This window comes from Ascaphus truei, chromosome 4, assembly GCF_040206685.1.
Source record: "Ascaphus truei isolate aAscTru1 chromosome 4, aAscTru1.hap1, whole genome shotgun sequence".
Taxonomy (NCBI): domain Eukaryota; kingdom Metazoa; phylum Chordata; class Amphibia; order Anura; family Ascaphidae; genus Ascaphus; species Ascaphus truei.
In genome coordinates, this window is record NC_134486.1 from 106,233,163 (window position 1) to 106,256,780 (window position 23,618).

At 45.7% G+C, this 23,618-nt stretch overlaps 1 protein-coding gene across 2 annotated transcripts in view; it reads right to left on the minus strand.

Moving 5' to 3' along the window:
* Positions 1–23,310, minus strand: part of FBLN7 (fibulin 7) — a 101,587-nt gene extending 78,277 nt beyond the window's left edge. The window contains exon 1 of one of the 2 annotated variants that reach the window (XM_075596346.1): positions 22,956–23,310. In XM_075596346.1, the coding sequence (XP_075452461.1) occupies positions 22,956–23,030 (75 nt within the window). In that variant the 5' untranslated portion in view covers positions 23,031–23,310. The remainder of the gene's footprint in view (positions 1–22,955) is intronic. The other variant, XM_075596347.1, reaches the window with a different exon arrangement.
* Positions 23,311–23,618: the final 308 nt, after the last annotated feature.

Below are 23,618 nucleotides of genomic sequence, written 5' to 3' on the forward strand. Positions count from 1 at the left end.
TATTTTAGCGCAATCCAGATGGCAATTTTCCTATTGGCAAACAAGTACAATGAGCTGTGGTCTAGAATCTTCTTATTCATTGAAAGCCTTTCGATTATGCAACAAGAGAATGAGTTGGTTTCCTATTAAAAACAAAACAATGTTCTGTTCCACATGTCAATTTTTCCGCTTTTCAACACTTCACAAGTGATCATCAATTTTGCATTTTACCACAAATGAATCTGTTAAACTATTATTTTATTTTTAAAAATACTATAAAAGGCATTGAATGGAGACCAGACATTAATTCAATAGTTTGGGTTTAATTTAAAACGTCTCTTTGTTGGCTAACAATGTTATTATTAGTTTATTCTTCTATAAACCTGATATTGTGTGCAACACTACATACATGCAGATGCAATAAGATTGTAATCTAATTTCTTGGGGCCTGAGGCACTGTAGTAAAAATTGAGGGGTGCAAGGTCGCAAAGAGCTGGTTCTGGGTTTAAAGCCAGAATCTTTAGTTTGGCTGAAGGAGTGGCTCAGTGAGTAAAGACACTGACTCTGAAAAACTAACAACAGGAGTCATCAAGGGAGCCTGGTTGAAATCCCAGTGTCAGCTCCTTGTGACCTAAGGCAAGTCACTTTACCTCCTTGTGCCTCAGGCACAAAAAAAATAGATTGTAAGCTCAACGGGGCAGGGACATGAATGCAAAAAAATTATATGCACTGCACTGTCAAATGTAGTTGTTTATTCAAACAACATTATATACAAGTCAGTTTCCTTATTTTTGCTATGCATGACATATATATTCTCTTCATTACCAGAATGGCAAAAGGTTCATCACATTCACTTGATGGAAAACATATTCCATATATTAAATTTTCAGGTTCACAATTTAGTGTTGGGACCTGCAAATTTGGTTGTGCCTTGATGTTGGCTTGCAGGCTTATAATGCTTTGGCCAAAGGGTTTAACCAAATGACTCGTATTCATGAGAATATTATTATTGAAGTATTTAACTATATAACACACACACACACACACATATTGTCAAATTGGATGTAGCATTGGGCTTTTCTATGTTTTGTTGTATACATTTAGCCACACTCAGTAGCACTCCTATGATGTGGTGGGTGTTGGGGTTCTGAGCATGCTGGGTAATGTGTGTTTGTTAATTTCAATTTTCAACTGGCATCAGTTGTTTGGAGGTTAGTAGACCCTTCTCCCAGGGTTTAAGCTCACCCATCCCCACTTTTTAATTTAGAAGTTTTTTTTTCATTTTGCTGTATGTACAAGACCCACTGCGGTTATTCTCCCTCCTACAGAGGTAAAAGAGAAGGTTCACAGCTTAGTGTTAGGACCTGCAAATTTGGTTATGCCTTGACGTTGGCTTGCAGGCTTATAACGCTTTGGCCAAAGGGTTTAACTAAATGACCCTTATTCATGAGAATATTATTATTATTGAAGTATTTAACTATATACTAATTACTATTGTAGCCCCTGTAAGAAATAGTGGGCTACCTATCCTCCTCCTACTGGAGTAAGCCCTGGTAAGGGCAGGCGCCAGTAGTAATCATGGGTTTTCCCCCCACCAAGCCCTGCCTTGAGTGATGGAGGTAGGCCCCTGACTCTGTGGCAGGCCTGAGACAGAGGGGAGGTCCTGCTGACATCATGAGGGGCAGGGCTGTATCTATTTAGTGGGCTGCTCCTGTGTGTGTCTGGGTCAGTCTGTGGGAGTGTTCAGTCTGTTGGAGTTGAGAGAAAGGAGAGTTCTGCCTGGGAGCTGTAGAGTATGTGTGAAGAGTCCTGCTCTGGCAGTTGTGCAAGAGGTGAACCAAGAGAGTGGAGAGTGCTGGAGCAGAGCGAGCATGATCTGGAAGTGGCAAGGAGACAGGAGACAGGAGAGAAGACTCTCAGCCAATCTGAGTAGAGCTGATAGCACTAAGTGCGGTGGACCAATGCCCCCCTCACCCTGCTGAGGGGGTGAGGGGGGAGATCTACCCTCACCCGGCGAGTATATCCCAGAGGTGGGGGTTGGGGTATTGAAGCCACAAACAGCCCATCCTGCTAGGGTACAGCCTGGAGGAGAGGAGTGGAGGAATATATCTGTACATTTGGAAGCACTGCTGTACATGAACTGCCGCTGCTGCTGTGTGCTGTATCACTGTTAAAAGGACAATAAAGACATTGCTGCTTTTATACAAAAGACTGTGTGTGTGAGATTGGAATCTCTCGCCCTGGGACCAGGGCTTTCTCTGGGAAGATTCCAACCTATCCCCTAGGTTTCGCCAGAGAATGGAGGCGCTGCACCACTACCACTAGAGAATGGAGGCATATACCACAGAAGCCTGGCCCTGTTATCCCCCATACCACCGCGGGAGACTCAGGCCCTCCTGTTCCAAGCAGGTATGCACCACCATAGTACATGTAGCCAGCCCTCACTACACCTTAGAGGTCCAGTCTGCGACCGGGGGGGGGGGGGGGGGGAACATGGGTTACACTATATATTTTGTCAAATTGGATGTAGAATTGGGCTTTTCTGTCTTTTGTTATATTCCATATATGTCTGATTCCTAGTTAATACCAGAGAGTCAGACTGCACCACTTTATGAGGTTTATTCTATATCCGGTGAAGTGGCCGATTGGGATGTTTCTTTTCATCCTATACTGCCCATGCATTTCAACTGGGAATTTAGGTTGAAAACAGACTGATCAGCCACTTCAGCTTATATAGAATAAGCCCCTTAGGTGTGCTAAAGTACTTACAGAGACTAAGAACTACTACTGTGGATTCAATACCTTTAGTCGTATCTTAGTTTCTTATGTGGGTTTAGTTCTGCAAATAATATATTCTTCACATCAAAAGATATAACCCTGTTACACTTGCTGCTTGGCAGGGGGGTGTGAGATTTTGCGGGGGGGGGCAGCAGTGTTAGTATCCCATACTGCAGGGGTGCGCAAACTTTTCCCACTGCACCCCCTCAATGCTGCCCCCCCCCCCCCCCCTGCACACATCCCCCTTTACCTTGGCTCTGGCGCGTTGCCAAGGTAAGGGAAGTTACAGAGGCCTTGCGTAGTCCCCGGCATTTAATTTAAATGCCCTGGGGAAGAGCCAGGGACCTCTGTAACCACTGCGTCCCCTCCACCCCGGAAAATCTCACGGCCCCCTGCCATACAGTATTAGTATCCCATGTTTTGCTTTGTACATTTCTGAATATATTTTTTTACTACACACATCTGTGATGTCTTATTGAGATTGAGATTCAGGCTTTATGCCATCAAAGGGCTGACACCTTAGCATATATGTATAACATTTTTAAAAAAACTTTCACACACCAGATTTGATCTCTCTTGATCCAGGTGATAGATCTACTGTACTGTCAGACAACAGATTGAGTATTTAGTGAAAAAAAGAGATGAACATATTACATATACTTGCTTTGAAATGAATCTGTGAATACTTTATAGGCAGAGCGAGGCTACTTCTAGTTTACACTTGAAACAGTTTTTGGAGTGTGTAATGTTCCACACCGAACCCTCAGCTCACCTTAAATAATTGATATTGCTTGAACCACTGAATAAATAACTATGATGACAGGTTTCCAACCAAACATTGAGGACTGACAAAATGAAGGCCAAAACTTATTTTCCACTCCGCATACTGAGTCTGAATCACTTCCTACTCCTCCCAAAGATATTAGAATCTTCTTCACAGGCTTAGATAAGAGTTATAAAAAACAACTGAAATTGTGGTGGGAAATTTTCAGCTTCGAAAACTATATAAAAAACGCCTGAGAATCAATCTGTCCCCAGCTCATCATATAACAGGAACCACATTCTTTAAATCCTGGGAAACCATCTTGGTCCAATGTTCCAAGGACCTGATGAAACTACTAGTGGAATATCAGAATGAGAAACTCAAAGTAGTTAATGATGAGCTGGAAGGAAAACTGACAGAGGTAAAAAATTGGAAACCAACATACAGTAGATTTCACTAATCTAGGGTTCAAAACAATATACTATAGATACATTTACACAGGAACTAAAGGAGAGGAAGCACTGAAAATCAAAGAGGCACTAGAGACTTCAAATAAGGATGCATTTACAAATATCAATTCAAAACAACCACAACTAAAAAATACATCAAGGAAGACCAAACATCATCCACTGAGTGGGAAATATCAGAGGGGGAGGAGGAGAGGAATTTAAGACCAAATTCCAAACAAAGAAAACAGCCTATCCGACCCTCCACTTCCTCTTCTTCTTTAGACTTTCCCAGGTCTGTGCCTACCCCCCGAGGAAAAATAAAAAAATAAGACGAGAGGGGAATGGGTGGCAGTACTAAGGCACAGGGAAGTGTGGGGGTTCGAGAAATGGGGTCAACGTCCACGATACTGATCAACAAGTCTGATACTGTGTGGATTGTCCACCGGCCCCGCCCCCGTGACGTGTCCTGTGATAAAGCGGCTGACGCACGCCAATCTACCAGGCTGAGGGACACCGCACGGACCTCACTCAGGCTCTGCCCCCGTGATGTCACAGTTAAAGTGCACCCTGCGCAGGCTTCACGCAGGCACCGCACTCCCACGGGCACATGAGGGGTTAACTCCATCTCCAATTTCTATTCACCTGCACTTCTCCCCACCCCTCCCTGCCTATCAGTGGACTGCATATGTCCTCCGACTAATTGGCTGAGCATAAACCCTGTTTATGTACTTGTGTTTGCCCCAAACACCTTGCTGCCTTGTCTTGCGTATCCTGTTCCTGTTTTGACCTCGGCTTGTATCTGGACCTCCGCCTCTCTGACCCTTGACCTCGGCTTGCTATTGGACTTCTACCTTCTCTACTCCTGAACCCCGGCACCGCACAACCACTATCCGACTTCTCGAATCCCTGACCATGGCGAGTATATACGACCATTCTGATCTCTCCTATCCTAACCCAGCTACATGCCCTTACTCTACACTCCGGACGCGGTCTCGCGGTTCGAGGTCGGTATATTGCAATATCCCCACCTCAGCCTCGCGGTCCCACCCTGTTTATGGTGAGCACTCGTTACAGATACCCAGTTTAGAAGACTCCGATACTAGTGCTAAAATTACTATTATCAACCTCTCGGATTTCCACCTAAATTAACATCACATGGGGGTCCTAATGAAAGGTTACTCTTTCTCTCCAACTAATAAACGTAATACTTTTGAATGGATTTAAGATGTAAATTTACTTGGAAAGAATCTGCTCCTGCACAAATTCTTTAAACGAAAGGCACATTATAGCCAAATACTCTGGAATCATTAGATCAACAGTCCTCAGTAAATTTAGGAATCTCAATTCACTGCTAGCAGATGCTGAAAAAAATCTAGGGGATGGCCCATTTACTACACTCAAACAAAATCTAAATTAATGCCCCCATCAGAATCAAATGCTAACATCAAGGTGTTTATTGATTTCATCACAGAGGACCTGAAACTCTTGCCCAAAAATAAGGGCCATCATAATCTCAGCAGACAGGAACGCAAAGCCCTGCTGGATCTACCAATAGAAAAAGCATAGTGATAAACCCTCTGACAAAGGGGGGGGGGGGCTTAGTTATCTGAGAAGTGAATATTATGTAAGAGAGAACATGAAATTATTGTCTGACCGAAATAGTTATGACATTCCAGATAAAGATCCTACCTTCATCTATAGCAGAGAACTGACATGTACAAGTATCCTGAATGAAGGACTGCATAATAAAGTCATCTCTGAACAAGAAAAGGAGTTCATGCTAGTGAAAACACCCCAAATTGCCACATTTTATAGTCTTCCAAAGGTCGGCAGGAAAAAAAAATTACCTTCGCCAGGCTGTGTGATTGTTTTGGGAATAGGGAACCTTACAGAACAGGCCAGTACCTACGTCCGACCAAGTCCTGTAACATTTTGTCATTGCATTGCTCTCCTATATCCAAGATGGGAAAGATATTCTTAGGAAACTTGAGGGAATTACTATCAGTTATGAAACGATTCTTGTACCACTTGGCGTAGAAGGCCTATACACGAGTATTATACACGAGATAGAATTCGGTCACCTTAATGTCTTTCTAAATACTAGAGGTGATTGCTACAAACCACATAAGGATTTTGTTATGAAACTTCTGTCTCTGCTATTAACATCTGCTGTGCTGAACTGATTAGTAAATCCAACAGCTAGCATAGGTATGAGATGTTTGATTAATAATAATAATAATAGCATGTTCTTGTATAGTGCTGCTAGTTTTACGTAGCACTTTACAGAGACATTTTGCAGGCACAGGTCCCTGCCCCGTGGAGCTTATAATCTATGTTTTTGGTGCCTGAGGCACAGGGAGATAAAGTGACTTGCCCAAGGTCACAAGGAGCCGACACCGGGAATTGAACCAGGTACCCCTGCTTCAAACTCAGTGCCAGTCAGTGTCTCTCATGTGCTAATTGAACTGTCTGGGCAGAATTTAAGTGGGATAAGGTGACTTTAGATCTATATATTTAGAGACACAACTTAAAATAGACCATTTTTTTTAAGTGGAGTTTAACAGTGAGTTCCACAAAAGTGAAAAAGGAAGTGGATAACTTTACACCCATTGACCATGGATTCTGTAATTGAACAGCACTGGAAAGGAGGACGTTTTCTATCAGACTCTCTACACAGCGCCCTACACTCTGCAGTTCCACTATTCATATATTGAATTTCTGACATTGCTAACTCCATTTTCAGTGCCCATCACTCTGGCTACTCAACACTGAACTTGCAACACTGCCATGTCTCCTCTGCTATTTATTTTTGCTCTAACCTCACTTCTTTTCAAAATACACTTTTCTTTCTACAAGCCTTATGTCGCTAACTCCATTCATATTCCCCCAACTCTCCTTCCTTCTCCACTTTTTGTTTCACAGGAACTGCTTTCCTATCGGTGTCCTTTGTTTGCACTGAGCTATAACTCCAGCTCTAAAACACACCACTACAAATCCTCCTCACACATCCGCTTTCTTGCTTGCTTCTCCTCCTTGCTTCTGGGGATATCTCTCCCAATCCTGGTCCCTGTCTTATTTCCACGTGCTCTTGTACTCACCTCTCACATGCAACTTCACCTCCTTGTGGAGTAAACCCCTGTAACCTCCTACCCATCCCCTGTCAACCTCCCTCCTGTCTCCTGTACCCTTTGGCATGTACACCCCATTTCTAACAAATTCATTTCTGTAAATGACGTATTTTTCTCTCATTCTCAGCTCCTCTTTGCTGTAACGGAGACTTGGCTCGCTCAGTCTGAATCTGCATTAGAAGCTGCACTCTCCTATGGTGGCCTTTCTCCCACACTCCTCGCCTTAATGGCAGGGGTGGAGGCGTGGGGCTCCTCTTATCCCCGATCTGCCATTACCGAATCCTTCCAATTCCTCCCTCACCTTCCTTTGAGGCTCACACTGGCCAGCTTTTTTTCCTCCTCTCCCTCTCCACGTGGTAGTCACCTATTGACCATCTACCGCTATTTGGTCTTTCTCTCTCACTTTGAATCCTGACTCTCCTTCTTTTACTCCTCATACTCCCCTGTTTTTCTCCTTGGGGACTATAACTGCCCTATTGATGACCCTTCTCTCCCTTGGGCTTCCCGCTTTCTCTCTCTCTATTCTTTTGGCATTCAACGGTGGACTGCAGCCAGCATCCACAAGGAAAGCCATTGCCTGGACCTGGTTTTCACTAAAAACTTTTCGCTCGCTGACTTCTCCATTTCCCCCTTTCCTCTCTCTGACCATCACCTCATCTCGTTTTTTCTCTCTTCTTCATCTCACTTCTGCAGAAACCTGCGTTCCATTAACCTCCTTGACTCCACTTTCCATTCCTCCCTTTCTTCTCTCAGCCCCGCTACAGACTCTGACAACCTGGTCAGAAACTACAACTCTACCCTATCCTCCTCTATTGATCTACATGCCCCTCTTTTTCTCTCCCACTATCACCATTCTAACCCCCGACCCTGGCTAAACTGCCACACATGCATGCTCTGCTCCGGCACTCGCTTCTCTGAACACCACTGGAGAAAATCTCATACTCTCGCAGACTTCCCTCACTACTAATTTATCCTATCCTGTTATAATTCTGCCCTCTCCCAGGCTAAACAAACCAACTTTGCATCACTAATCAACACTCACAACCCACACAGACGCTTCCCTGTCTTTGACTCTCTACTCAGACTACCGTCTATCTGTCTTTCTTCCTCTATTTCACCTCAAAATTTTGCTGACTATTTCAAGACAAAGGTGGCTTCCATTCGGCAAGGCATCACCTCTGTATCCACCTCACATTCTAAACCTCTTCCTAACTCTCCTCCTGCCTTCCTCAATGCCTTTTCCTTTGTCACACAGGATGTGTCGCCACTGATCTCTTTTCCCTCTACTAATTGCCCTCTTGACCCCATTCCCTCCCATCTCCTCAAACCTCTTGCTCCTATTCTAATCCATACAATTACACATATTTTCAACTCCTCACTCTACTCTGATACCTTTACCACCTCCTTCAAGCACACAACAGTTATACCCTTACTCAAAAACAACAAGCTGTCTCTCTAATTATCGCCCTCCTGCCTTTTGCCGCTAAACTCCTTGAACGCCTTGTGTACTCTCGCTTGCTCCATTTTCTCACCACCTACACTCTCCTAGACCCTCTACAATCTGGCTTCTACACTGCTCACTCCACTGAAACAGCCCTCACCAAAATAACTAATGACCTCCATGCTGCAAAAGACAAAGGTCATTGCACTTTGCTTATATTACTCAATCTCTATGCAGCCTTTGATACTGTGGACCACCCTCTTCTCCTACACATTCTGCACACACTGTATATCCATAACAGAGCTATATCCTGGATTTCCTCGTACCTCTCCCATCGTACATTCAGTGTCCCATTTGCTAACAACTCCTCTCTTGATCTCTCTGTGTGTGTACCCCAGGGCTCTGTCCTTGGACCTCTTATATTTTCTCACTATCTCTTGGTGACCTTATTACATCTCTAGGGTACAAATATCAACTCTACGCTGATGACACACACATTTACCATTCAACCTCTGACCTTACACCTGCTGTACAGACCAAAGTCTCCGAATGTCTTTCTGCTATATCAACCTGGATGGCCCTCCGCCGACTCAAACTTAACATGTCTCCTCATAGCTCCTCATACTTCCTCCCAAGCCTGGCCCTACTATCATACATCCAGTATCACAAGCACGCTGCCTAGGGGTCACGCTTGACTCCTCCCTCACATTCTCCTCTCACATTCACAATGTAGCTAAAACTTGTCATTTTTACCTCCGAAACATTGCAAAGATTTGCCCTTTCCTCTGACCCTCTACTGCAAAAACTCCAACACAGGCCCTCATTCTTTCCCGTCCCAACAATTGTAGCCTTCTACTGTCTGGCCTTCCTGCCTCTCACCTGTCTCTGCTACAATCTATTCCTAACGCTTCTGCTTGAATCACTTTACTATCTCCTAAATCTGTCAGCATTAGTCCTGCTGAAATTCCTCTCCTGGCTTACTATCAAATCTTGTATTACTTACAAAATGCTCCTCCGCTCATTTTTTTTTTTTTTTTTTTGTAAGGCTATACATTCTTCTGCCCCTCCTCACATCTTAGCTCTAGTTTCTCGCTATACACCTGCACGACTCTTGCGTCCTGCGCAAGGATGTCTTCTGTCTACCCCTTTTGTATCTACAGTCCTCTCCCGCCTAAAACTGCTCACTCACTGCCCCACACCTCTGGAATGTCCTTCCTCCCAATATCCAACTGGCACCCTCTCTATCCGCCTTTAAGACCCATCTAAAAACACTCTTTAATGAAGCATAAGGGTAGCTCCGCTCACCGATGCTATACATCAGCAGATGCACTGATCCCTTGCTATGTTACCATAACACCCTCTTACTGTCTCTCTATGTTCTCCCTAATTATCATTTAGAGTGTAAACTCTTTGGGACAGGGAATCTCTTTCTTATTGTAGCTTTCATGCCTGAAGCCCTTATTTCCACTATGTGTTATATTAATATGTCAGGTGTATTACCGCTGTGAAGCGCTATGTACATAAATGGCAATATATAAATAAGATATACATACATACTTCGAGATTTCGTCCTCACTAAAAACCACTTCCTCGTCAATTGGAAATGTTACCACCAGTCACAGGGTACAGCAATGGGGTCAACTTGTGCCCAATCATATGCCAACCTGTACCTGGGCTGGCAGGAGGCATGTATTAGAGAATTAGAGAAGTTTACTAATAAGATTGATTTATGGGTAAGATACGTCGATGATGTGTTCATGTTATGGTGGGGTGACCTAACAACACTCCAAAAATGCATCAACACTTAACACCAATCACATCAATCTGAAACTTACTCTGGAAAATAGCACCTAGGAGAACAAATTCCTTGGTCTTAAGATTCTGAGAGGACCAAAGAATGAATTAGTAACAACCATGTACAGAAAAGAAAACGGCGACAAACAGTATTCTACATGCCACAAATCACCACCCAAAAACTTTGGTACGAAGCATTCCTGTGGAACAGTTTCTCAGCATTGATACAAACTGTTCCTCAGATGAGGATTTCGAGATACAGGCCAATTTAATGAAAGAAATGTTCGCCGCATGAAGCTACAGTAATAGGATCATTAAGAGAGCATATAAACGGGCCAAACACACATTTAGACATTCACTCCTGAGTGACAAACCAGCTGTCTCACAAAAGACATAAGATGGATTGGCACATTTAACCAACAATGGGACCTAGCTCAAAATATCTTTAAGAAAACTGGCATATCTTAAGAGCCAACAAAGATCAGTTACAACCATATCCAGCAATACAAGTAAAAGATCACAAAACCAACAAGACTAACGGGGCACCCCATTAAACCATCTGGTTCATTTAGATGTCTAAAGCTGAGGACCCGCTGTGGTCGGCGACACGTGCGGCCGCGTGCGCCACCAGCCCCTTACCTGCAATCTGTTGGTCCAGCTGCCTCCTCCCTCCGCGTGCTGTGACGCGTCAGCCGACCAGTGCTACCAGAAGGTGGTGTTCTGAAGCGTTGACGCGTCACGTGGTGCGCGATTGAACCAATGAGGAGGTAAGGAGGAGAGCAGAGAAGGAGCTACGGGAGGGAGGCGGCTTGGGAGGGAAGTCTGTTGAGCTGTGTGTGTGTGTCACAGGTTGTTTTTTCTCACTTTTGGCCGGCTCAGTTTCATTCGGGAGGAGGGAAGAGAGAAGAGTGAATGCTGAGCTCGATGTGTTGTGTTTTTTTAGTTTGGCCGGCGTCAATCAGAGGGGCACTTATTTGGCTACAAATTCAGACAGGAACAGGAGATCTGCAGCCAGGGCGCAGATCTGAGCAGGAACTAGTCTGGGTGCGTGTGTTGTTTCACTCTCCCCTCTGCATGCAGGAGGCTCTCACTCTCCCCTCTGCAGACCCACTTCCTATGCAAACACCCTGTGTTAATGCCTGGCTGGTTTGGGAAGGAAAGTGTTTGTGCAAAGATTTCACTCTCTCCCCTCCCCCTCCCACCTCCCCGTTTCTCTCCTCTGTGAGGGCTTTTTAAATACATTGTTGTTTTTGGATATATGGTATGAGACTCAGGGGGGAAAACAAACATATGATTTTAGTTTGGCCGGTGTACATCGTGGCCCCACCCCTTCGTCATGGCCGTGCCCACACAGCCCGTTTTGGCCACGCCCCCTCGTGCCTCAAAACGTAGCCTGCAGATGGCAGTATAGCGCTCTGCATGCGCCGCCAGGTCGCAAGGAGGACGTGCAGGCGCTTGCAGTGGGGCCTCAGCCTAAAGTGCCAGGCATGTGACCAAATGCTAATAACAAAAACCTTACAAAACTGGAATGATAGTCGCACTTATGACAATTGAAAGTTCATCAATTGTCAAACTTCAGGGGTGATATACCAGGCTGAATGCATCTGCCATAAAAAGTATATTGAGAAAACGAGACGTCAACTTAGACACAGAGTACTTGAACATCTCGGCACAATAAGGAACAAACTCGATACCCAGATTGCTGGACATGACAACATATGTTCCAACAGAGGCACAAAAGTTCTTAGATTTATGGGAATAGACCAGGTATCCCAAGTGATACGTAAAGGAGATTGGGACCTGGAATAACTTAAAAAGGAATCAAGCAGCAGTCTTGTTGTCTTCCGACAGTGAGCATCCTCAATCAACTGGAACTCATCCACTCTAGGAGAACAGGGGGAGGGGGAAAGAAGGGGGAAGATGGCAGAGAAGAGCAGAAGGGAAAGGGAAGAGGGCAGAGAAGAGGGGGAGAGTGAATGGGGGAGGGAAGAGACTAGGGGAGAGAAGGGGGGGGGGAAAGGGGAAAGAAGGAGCCAGGAGGGAGAAAGGGGAGAGAAGGGGACAGGAGGGATAAAGGGGAGGGAGAGAGAGGGGGAGAGGAAGGAAAGATGGGGAGGAAGGATAGAGGGAGAGGTGTGAGAGAGGATAAAGGGAGAGAGGGGGGAGGAGATGGGAATGAGGGGAATGAGAGAGGAGGGAGCAAGAGGAGGGAGAGTGTGATAGAGATGGGAGTGTGTAATAGAGAGAAAGAGGGATGTGTGAGGGGGGTCGGGGTGGGTGTGAGAGGGGGTGAGTGAGGGGGGAGAACAAAGTGGCTTACTGTTGCTGGGAGGCTTGCAAGGGGATGGTTTCACTAGAGGCTTGCTAAGCAATTGGGGTGTGCAGTTAGAGCGTTCTGGGGGGGGGGGCAGCCTTTGGGTGCAATGCAGGCCCCTCCCCTCATCAGTCCCATGACAACAGGTCTGTCTGTCCTCCCCTGATCTATTTCACAAACGTGTGTTTCAGTGCTTCTTTCTTATTTGTTTTTATTGTAGCTAGTATTTATTTAATTTTCAAATGCTGAATCTAAAATATGCAAATAAAAAAAGGAATGAGGTCAACTGAGTTTGCAGACATGCAGTAGCACACATTTATAATAAGATCTCTGTTGAGCAGTTATGTTTAACATGATCGGTCTACAGCTTGCCAGGAGGACAGAGAGCCATAATAAACACCAGCTTGTAAAAAGGCACCTCAGTTTACTACTCAAACTATTTGCCTCTGAAAGGACAGCACTGTCATGAGAAGCAGACACACTTCACACAGTTCCCTGTTCAGAATTCCAGGAGTCGGAGCTACAGAGAGTTACTGTTTGCAACCTTTCCCTGCTGGAGAATCCTCCCCTGCTCTGGCAGTGAACGGGGCAAAAAAGATAACTACAAGAGCAATGTTTTTTTTTTTTTAACAAGATAGTTATGCATTACTTGTGAGGTATTTGATCATTAATATGTTGCAATAAAAAACATAGTAATGAGTATGAGTATGACTGCAAGGTCTCAACGGTTTATAGCTTCTCTTGCGGAAAAACTAGAGACGTTAAAAACATCATTGGGGCTCTCCAGAAACTTTGGCTGCTGACTGCAACTGTTCAGTTTAAAGCCTTTTCATTGCTGGTGTGTCATGCTCCAGGGTCATGTAATAAATATGTTGATCACATGTTCCAATCCGCTCCCCAGCACAAGAGGAAGTCCTCTTCCATTTTGATCACAGCCACGGCTCTGTAACGAGTGCTCACCACAAACAGGACGGGACCGCGAGGCTGAGGTGGGGATACTGGAATACACCGACCTTCAACCGCGAGACAGCGTCCGGAGTGCAGAGTAAGGTTGTGCAGCTGGGTCAGGAGAGATCAGAATGTTCATATATACTCGCCATGGTCAGGGATTGGAGAAGTCGGATAGTCATGGTGCGGTGCCGGGGTCCAGGAGTAGAGAAGGTAGAAGTCCAATAGCAAGCGGAGATCAAGGGTCAGAGAGGCGGAGGCCCAGATTCAGACACCTGCGCGTAGCCTGCTCGTGGTGCAACTTACCTGTGATGTCACGGGCAGAGCTTGAGTGAGATCCACGCAGTGTCCCCCAACCTGGTAGAGCGGCGTGCATCAGCCGCATTGTCATGGGACGCGTCATGGGGGTGGGGGCTAACCGCGGGACGTGCGCTGTCCCCCAACCTGGTAACGTGGTGCGCATCACCCATTCCGTTACGGGTGCTTTCTTTGAGCGGGGGCCGACGGGCAATCCTCACAGTACCCACCCCCCCATCCTTCAGGGGCGGCCTCTGGACATCCTAGTGATGGTTTGGAGGGGAACTTGTGATGAAAGTTTAGGGGTATGCAGTTGGTCCCTAGGAACCCAAGAACAGTCTTCTGGGCCGAAACCCTTCCAATGAAGCAGGTACTGGATCTTACAACGGGGGGGGCCTGGAGTCCAAGATGGCCTGTACTTCATACTCCTGCTGTCCCTCGACCAAGAGGGGTTCAGGTGGGGCCACGGAAGCTGGAGTCTGAGGGTCCTGTATGAAGGGTTTGAGAAGAGATGAATGGAACACAGGGGGGATTTGCATTGAGGCTTGCAACCAAAGGCGGTAGGCCACTGGGTTGACCTTCTCGATCACAGGAAATGGTCCAGTATACCTGGGTGCCAATTTAGCCGTGGGAACCTTTAAACGGATGTTTCTTGTAGGCAACCAAACCTTTTGTCCCAGGTTGTACGGAGGTGTTTTGCGACGATGTCGGTCGGCCTGCCTTTTCTGCAGAGAGACTGCCCCTTTGAGATTCTCCTGAATCTTAGCCCAGGAGTCTTGAAGAAGCAGGATCCTATTATCTGCTGCCGGTATCCTGGATCCTGCAGAGAGTAGAGGCGTGAAAGCCGAAGTTGATGAGAAAAGGAGAATCTTGGGTTGAATCATTGCGCAAATTGTCGTGGGAAAACTCGGCCCAAGGCAAAAGATCCATCCAGTTGTCTTGGGTATCCGAGACGAAGCAACGGATGAACTGTTCAAGTGTTTGATTTGTTCACTCCGTTTGACCATTGGTCTGAGGGTTATAGCCAGAAGAAAAGTGCAGCGAAATCCCTAGTTGCTTGCAGAAGGACCGCCAAATTTTGAGATAAATTGGGAGCCTCAATCTGACACAATGACCTGGGGGGACCCATGTAGACGGAACACCTCCTTAATAAATAATTCGGACAATTTGGATCGTTGGGTAGACCCTTGAGGGGTATGAAGTGGGCCTGCTTGGAGAAGCAATCGACCACTACCAGAATGGTGTTCTGATCTTTGGACACAGGTAGCTCTATGCTGAAGTCCATGGAGAGGTGGGTCCATGGGCGATCTGGGATTGGGAGCGGTTTTAGCAATCCAGGAGTCCTGTTACGGGGCGTCTTGTTCTGAGCACAGGTGGGACATGCGGAGACAAATCCCTGTATGTCCTTACACATGCCTGGCCACCAAAAGGTCCGTTCCAGGAGATCGATGGTTCTTTTAGTGCCCGGGTGTCCGGAACTTTTAGAAGAATGACCCCATTCCAGTACCTTCCTACGATAAGTTGGTGCGGTGAAGAGACGTCCCTCTGGAACTTGGAGACCTTCAGGAACGTCCGACTGGCTTTGTATGATGGCTTCCAAGGAGTCAAACGTATTGGCAGAGATTATACAAGATGGAGGGAGTATGGTTTCCTCTTGATCATTGATTTTGTCTTCCACCAGAAATTGTCAGGAGAGAGCGTCTGCCTTCACATGTTTTGAACCGGGTAAATAAGAAATCAAGAAAGTAAAATGAGAGAAGAAAAGAGACCATCTTGCTTGTCACGACCCCAAGCAGCGGGCGCCTTCAATGTAGAGAAGGTTCTTATGGTTGGTGAGAATGGTAACCGGATTTTCGGTACCCTCGAGTAAATGTCTCCATTCCTCCAAAGCCATCTTGATGGCTAACAGCTCATGATTCTGTTAGTAGTTCGTAGTTCTGTTAGTCAGACGAGAATTTTTTGGAGAAGAAGGCGCAGGGGTGCAATTTGGCTTGTGGGGACTTTCTTTGGGATAACACTGTTCCGGCCCTGACATCAGAAACATCTACATAGAGGGTAAAAGGCAGTCCTGGATCGGGATGCACGAGCACCGGAGCTGAGACGAAGGCCTTCTTCAACTTCTCAAAGGCATGGATGGCATCAGAGGACCACAGTGCCACGTCGTCGCCTTCTGCGTTAATGCCGTGATGGGTGCCACTATGTAAGAGAGGATCTCTATGAACCTACGGTAATAGTTGGCGAATCCCAGGAATCTTTGTACGGCTATACACGGTCTGAGAGACCCATCCTTCTTTTTCCCGAAGAAAAACCCTGCACCTGCCGGGAATGAGGATTTCCGAATAAAACCTCTCTGAAGATTCTCCTGGATATACTCTTTCATGGCTTTGGTCTCTGGGGGAGATAAAGAATAGGAACATCCAAGTGGAGTTACAGAACCAGGTAATAGGTCGATGGGACAATTGAATGACCGTTATGGTTGCAATGCCTCGGATTGAGCCTTATTGAAGACATCTTGGAATTCGGAATAAATCTTGGGTAGAAGAGAGGTTACCTGTTCAGGTACGGAGGTCCCGCATAAGGTTTTGGATGGTAAGGAACAATTTTGGGAGCAGTAGGGGCTCCATAGAAGCGATTGCGCCTCAGTCCAGTCGATCCGAGGGTTATGCCGCTGAAGCCACGGAAGTCCCAGAATGATGTCCACGGTAGGTGTGTGGATGACGTCTAACTGGATTCAACGAGAACAGTTTGGAGAGAAATGAAAGTGGGTTGTAAGGGACGTCCATCAATAGCTTCCAGGCCGATTAGATGACTTTTGCGCACCAGGGGAATCTTATTTTTTTCCGCAAATCTCTTGTCAATGAAATTTCCCCCTGACCCAGAGTCCAGGAAGGCCCGAGTAGTGGCCTTGAAGGCGTCGCCGGTTAAGGTGATGGGGATCAAAAGTCTGGTTGGCCTTTGAGACGGAGAAGAAGACATGGTTCCCAGTGAGGTCCTCACTGTCTGCAATTGAGATTTGGCGTTCCCTGACTTGTAGGGACAGACGAGTGCCTGGTGCCCAGCATTACCGCAATAGAAGCAGAGTCCGGCATCACGTCTACGCGGTTTCTCTCCGAACGACAATTTGTTGCCTGCAAGCTGCATGGGTTCCTCCAGATCCGTGAGCGGAGGTTTGGAGAACCCAGCGTAGGCGCTGTGGGAATACTGTGTACCTGGCTTGCGTCAAGCTCTCTCGGCTCTTCTCTCCTGTAACCTTAAGTTCACTCAAATGCATAGTCCGATGAGCTCCTCAAGCTTCGTGAGGCGTTCCTGTGCAGCAAGTTCATCTTTAAGATTCTCTGAGAGACCTTGCCAGAATGCCGCCGGCAATGCCTGATCGTTCCAACTGGTCTCAGCCGCTATGGTCCGAAATTCGACTGCATACCGGGCCACAGGGCGGCTGCCTTGGGACATATGGCATAAAGATGAAGCAGCTGTTACCTTGCACCCGGGTGTATAGAATACTCTGCGGAATTCTGTGATGAAGCATGTTGTCGCCCGTGAGGTCTGGCCTTTGTTCCCAGATGGGTGAAGCCCATGCCAAGGCGTCATCCACGAGCAGGGAAATTATATAGGCCACCTTGGACCACTGGGAAAGAAAGCGAGATGGCATCCGTTCAAACTGGATATCGCATTGGTTCAGGAACCCGCAACAGCCAAGCGATTCACCGCCGTAGTGGTTGGATGTGGGAAGTCGGGGTTCGGAAGCTGTGAGGGCAGACACTGCTGAGGAGAGGGAAGCAGAAGGGATGTGGTGCCTGATCTGTCATGGTTTGCACAGTCCGTTGGATTTGCTCCATCCGCTGACTGTTCTGATCAAGAAATTCCTCCACCTTTTTAAACATGTCTGAGTGTAAATTCAAGACTCGACCCACCCCAGCGGGGTCCATGTTTGTGGGGCTGAGCATACTGTAATGAGTACTCACCACAAACAGGACCGCGAGGCTGAGGTGGGGATGTTGGAATACACCGACCTCCAACCGCGAGGCCGCGTCCGGGTGCAGAGTAAGGTTGTGTAGCTGGGTCAGGATAGGAGAGATCAGAATGGTCGTATATACTCGCCGTGGTCAGGGTTTGGAGAAGTCGGATAGTCATTGTGCGTTGCTGGGGTCCAGGAGTAGAGAAGGTAGAAGTCCAATAGCAAGCCGAGGTCAAGGGTCAGAGAGGCGGAGGTCAAGATACAAGCCGAGGTCAAAACAGGAACAGGATACGCAGTACAAGACAGCATGGTGTTTGAGGCAAACACAAGTACATAAACAGGGTTTATGCTCAGCCAGTTAGTAGGAGGGCTGACTGAATATTTACAGGGCAGGCAGCCAAGGAGAGGCAGCACACAGGTGCAAGGTAACGAATGAAACTCGCCCCTAGACATATGCAGTCCACTGATAGGCAGGGGTGGGGAGAAGTGCAGGTGAATAGAAATTGGAGATGTAGTTAACTCATCGTGTGCCCGTGGTAGTGCGGCGCCTGCGCGTAGCCGGTACGTGGTGCACCTTACACATGACGTCATGAGGGTGAAACCTGAGTGAGATCTGTGCGGTGTTCCCCAGCCTGGTAGAGCAGTGTGCGTCAGCCACTTTGTCACGGGTCGCGTCACGTGCATGGGGCCTAAGCACGGGATGTGCGGTGTCCCCCAACCTGGTAACGCGGTACCCGTCTCATCACGGGGTGCGTCCCGGGGGCGGGGCCGATGGACAATCCTCATAGGCACCCCAAGACACAAGCAAAAAAGTACAGTATGAGGCATTCTGTGATATGGCCATCAGCATTCCAACTCTATAATGTTTAATGAATGTTTTTAGGGCACTAAATTACCCACTAAACCATCGTAACACTCTGAGAAACCTCTGGAGATTTATTCAACTTGTGGTTACAACTGTGGGCTAAGGAATGAACATGTACAGAATAGAAACTAGTCGCATTTTAGACGAGGGACAACAAAGCTCCAACGCTACAGCCAATATAACATATTATATAGTATAATACTATGTATTTTACATCGGAGATTACATCGGGGTGTTATGTATGGCTACTCCGCATGGGTTATCTTGACTCAGGGGCTGGATTCAGGCGGCTGGGCGATGAAGTAGCAAGGTTGTAGAATAATGTGCGCCAGGAACCTTTGTTGTGTAACAGTAATTTATTTGTGTCCTCATGGACAGGGACCGCTCATACACATATTTATAACATTGTACTGTATTTTATAAGAGGCATACAAGAATACAGTTCTTCCATTCTTAACACTCCAATGAAGGTGCTCTTGACTTACTTGCTCTGAGTAAATGTGGGAACTGGCCTGGTTGCTTCAGAACCCTCATCGGTATTGATACAATTACTCTGGGCCCCTACGGGAATCCTGACAAGTCTTTTCTTACTTGGCCTGGTACCTGGTGCTTGATTTGGAACTGCAACTTCCACACAGACTGCTGAGGAATATTCATGCTGATCCATGGAAAGAGCTAATTCTCCACACCTGGGAGTCCTCTTTTCTGAGGCCCTCTATGGCGTGCCGTATTCCTTTATAGTACTTTTTCAGGACTCCATTCCATCTTTCAGGGATTCTAACTTAACGGGTACTGTTCCGTCTACCACAAAATAAACAGGGGGGCCTGGTCTATACTATTATTTTATAAACATTACTTATTTACTCTCCCCGAGGTTCCTCTCTTCCTGTCCTCCTGGATCGTAACATTCTAGAATAGTCCCTCCTTCTTAAATACCCCTACGTGACATCTGCATCCCTATAGCAACCCAGGGTGGGGCCAAGCATACAGTAGCCATGTTAGTAACCCTTTAGGAGGGGGGTTACAACAAGTATGGGTCATTTAGTTCAATCCTTTGGCCAAAACATGTTAAGCCTGCGACCACATCAAGCATTTTAGACAAGGTTTTCTTTTTAAATTAGGAACGTTGGAGAGTTGGATGTCACCAACATTATGGTGATACTATAGACCAGGGGTGGCAAAACTGTGGCGGCATTTCGAATGGCCCACGTGATGATACACCGGAATTAGCTGTTCCGGGGCGCGGGAGCCCCATCCGTTTCTCCATCGGTCTGCCAGGGCCTCTGAGGGCTGCAGTGCAAGCCTCAGCTGCGGGGCCCTGTCACGCTATTCCCCCCTGCCAGTACACCCGGAAGGTGCTGAAGTTGGGTAACCGCCCGTGAGGCCCCAGCTCCACTTTGCTGCGGGACCGGAAATCTTACCCCAAAACCAAGGTAAACTTCTTGGAGGGGAGGCAGGAATTGAGTGAGAGGGGGATTGAGTGAGAGAGGTGGGGGGGGTAATTGAAAGAGGAGGGGGGATTAAGTGAGAGAGGAGGAGGGGGGAATTGAGAGAGGGGGGGGATTGAGTGAGAGAGGAGGGGGAGGGGAAATTGAGTTTGAGATGGGGAGGGGGAAATTGTGTAGAGAGGAGGAGGAGGGGGGAATTGAGTGAGAGAGAAGGGAGGGCCGTGGCGCGCCAAACAATGTGTTCCCATTTATTGGCATGCCTGCAAAAACGTTAGCCACCCCTGCAATAGAGCTTATTTAATAAAATCTCCAAACTGTGGGTAAAACTAGTGCAACAAAAAAAAAACAGCACCAGATTTATTAATCCTTTTGCTGCACTTATGACACATGACCAAGTATGGCACGGGGGCTGGCATGCCAGGGGCCATTGTGCTGTATCAGGTACATCATGCTAAATTTTCTACGGGGAGACAGAAGCAGAGGGCACTTGCATCATCAGAGAGCTGGACGTGATCATGTTATCGCTACTGAAGCAATCACATGGGCACAATCTCGGAAGTCCTGTGGCACTCGGGTGCTGTGGTGCTGCCGGACTAGCAGCAACAGAAAGAATGAGGGAAAAACCCCAATTGTTTTTAATGGGATTCTTTTTCCTTGATAAATAATTCCAAGTAAAAACGAAGCGGTGCAACTCCCACGCAGGTAAGGACACAGACCAGGGTAATGACACTCAAGTGTTAGCTTTATTGACACCCGACAGTTTGTTCTTGGAATTCTTCGCTACTCAATCAGCAGGAGCACACCGGATTAGCCAGACGTCACATTACAAACTCAACAGTGAGTACTTCATTTACCAAGGTCCTTACCCAATACAAGACTTACCTAATTTTAGAGGCTATTGAGGGGACAGTTATACTGTTGCTTGGACGTGTGGATTATGTATATGTAATACTGATGGCTGTTCATTAAGCAGATTTCGTTATTGCTATTTGGTCAGCATTGAGAAGCGCCACTAGGGGGTGTGAGGCTCCCATTTCTTCTACTCGTTGATAAATAAGGTGCTCTTTTTGAACTGGTTTTGCAGCTGGGAGACTTTAGTCAATAACCCTCTCTGTAATTATACCATCAGTAGGCTCATTTTGTCTTTGTTCTCTTTGACAAAGACAAATGGGCACGAACTGTGTTAGAGGTCCTACCTCCTTCATTACTAAAATGCCATGTGTTAAATAAATATTTTTATCAGTATTTTTGCACTGCAGCCCTTCATTCATCCCGCTATGCACCGCCATTGTTGTTTCATTTTTAGGGGCAACTTTTTTTCTCTTGATAGAGCAAAGTACCTTTTCTCCTTAAAGGGGGACATTTTGCATTACTAACCATGGATTCAAAAAGCATGGTACCACCATCGCTGTGAGTTTGACAATTACTGTACTAACGCTCGAAGAAACAACATTATAATTGTCTCTCTTTTTCTACATTGGTACGTGCAATTGGTGAAGATAATGCATAATACAGTCTGTTATGCAGGCATTGTGGTGATGCTGACATGCTGATACAATTACATCTTACATGCTCACAGTCATATTATGTTTGAAAGTGATGTCATCAACATGTGGGCAAGATTATGGCTATTAATAGTAACACTGTGCAATTATTTGTATATACAGGTCCAGGTAAAGACTGCTCCATCACATTTAGGGTTATGTATCAAATAGAAAAATAACAGAATTGTATTATTAATTATTGTACTAATTACGCAGCGGTATTGTAATATTGTAATGACAATGAAAATACCATAAACTATATATATATATATATATATATATATATATATATATATATATATACATACACACACGTTTTACACACACACACACACACATATATATATACATACATACATATATACATACATACAAACATATATACATACATACAAACATATACATATACACACACAATTGTAATACCGAAATGACACAGGTTTACTTTAGCATTTACAGGCATTGCGTGCGTTCCACAGATAAATAGATATTTTTGGGACACCTTTTAGACTCTCAGGATACTTTTGTTTGGAAATGTTTGGGCTTAAGAAAATAGTTACAGTTCCAGGCAATGCTTATAAAATCATAGGCAGCAAAGCCGTTTCGAGTTACCTTTAGTTTAATCCAATATTTGGGTCAAGAGATGTGATGCGTTAAATTGAGATATTGATCTAATTAGGTCTTCTTGATTCGTATTTGTTAATAAATAAATGAATACTAATTTCCCAATCAGTAAAAAGAGTATTCGATCAAACTGTAAGGTAAAAGTGCAGTTCATCATGTGAACTTTATTATTTACTAGATGTAGTATTCATACATAATAACCTACTCACTAGGTGGCATAAAGCTACATGGAAATCACTGTGTACAATATTATAATCATCTACCAGATGCTTCACTTGGTAACTGGTTGGTGTATCAAGTGCTCTGCGTGTACCATAAACTAATCATGCAGACAAAAAAAAATCCCATTAAACCAAAGAAAGCCATGAAAACAAAAAGGCTATAATGTCGTAATTGGCATCATTTCTACGTTGCCCGTAATCGTGAATTTTTATTTGTATCAGATTCCACACATTGGTTGTCAGAGGGGCCATTTACTGGCCTCTCTGGCACCGAAGGGTTCATTGGAGCTGTAATGTTAATGAACAAGTCCATGTAACATGAAGCAAATCTCATTCCTAAAAGCAAAAGATATTCAGAGAGGGTGTCACAATGTGCAATGAGCACGGTCTGGTATCCCACTCCTTACCTGAGCTGCCTGCGACTCCTGGAAGGCTGTGAAACACAGGAACAGAAAGAGACTGTACTGAAACCCAGAGATCATACTGACAGGTCCGCAGAGCAAAAAGAAGGCAAACTGCAAACAAGTGAGAACCAAAAAAAAATGTGTGCTTTCTTCCTTAGTATCCTTTATGGTCCTCCCCCAAGCAGATGTCTTAAATGCATACACAAATATTAGAATCAGTCAGCATGGCCACTGGGGGTTTAGGATCAAAACTGCAAGTTAATTATGCTAAAGAGTCAGAAGCATACAAACTGTCTGCAGGCTGCTGCTATTACTACTGCTGCTGAGAGCTTTCAGTAACAACTGTTGATTTGGCACCTAAGTTGCTTGTACCTTGCTGCGGCTGACTATATCCCTCCCACAATTTTTTTTTCTTCTTCAGGAATTAGAAGGTGTACTTGGACGTCTTCCCAGAAAAGCTACCCAGAGTCTTTAGACAATGTGCGTTCATCTCTACCGCACGTCTGTCACTAAACCAAGTGGGAACCTTTTCAGTCTACTACTTTTACACCATTCATTCAAAGAAAGAAAAAAGCTCTTGATATGGAGTTCAGTCCTTTTGCACACAAAGAGATGGGGATTTGCCTGAGGTCACACTGTCTGTTACCCCGAAGGTATTTGATCTGA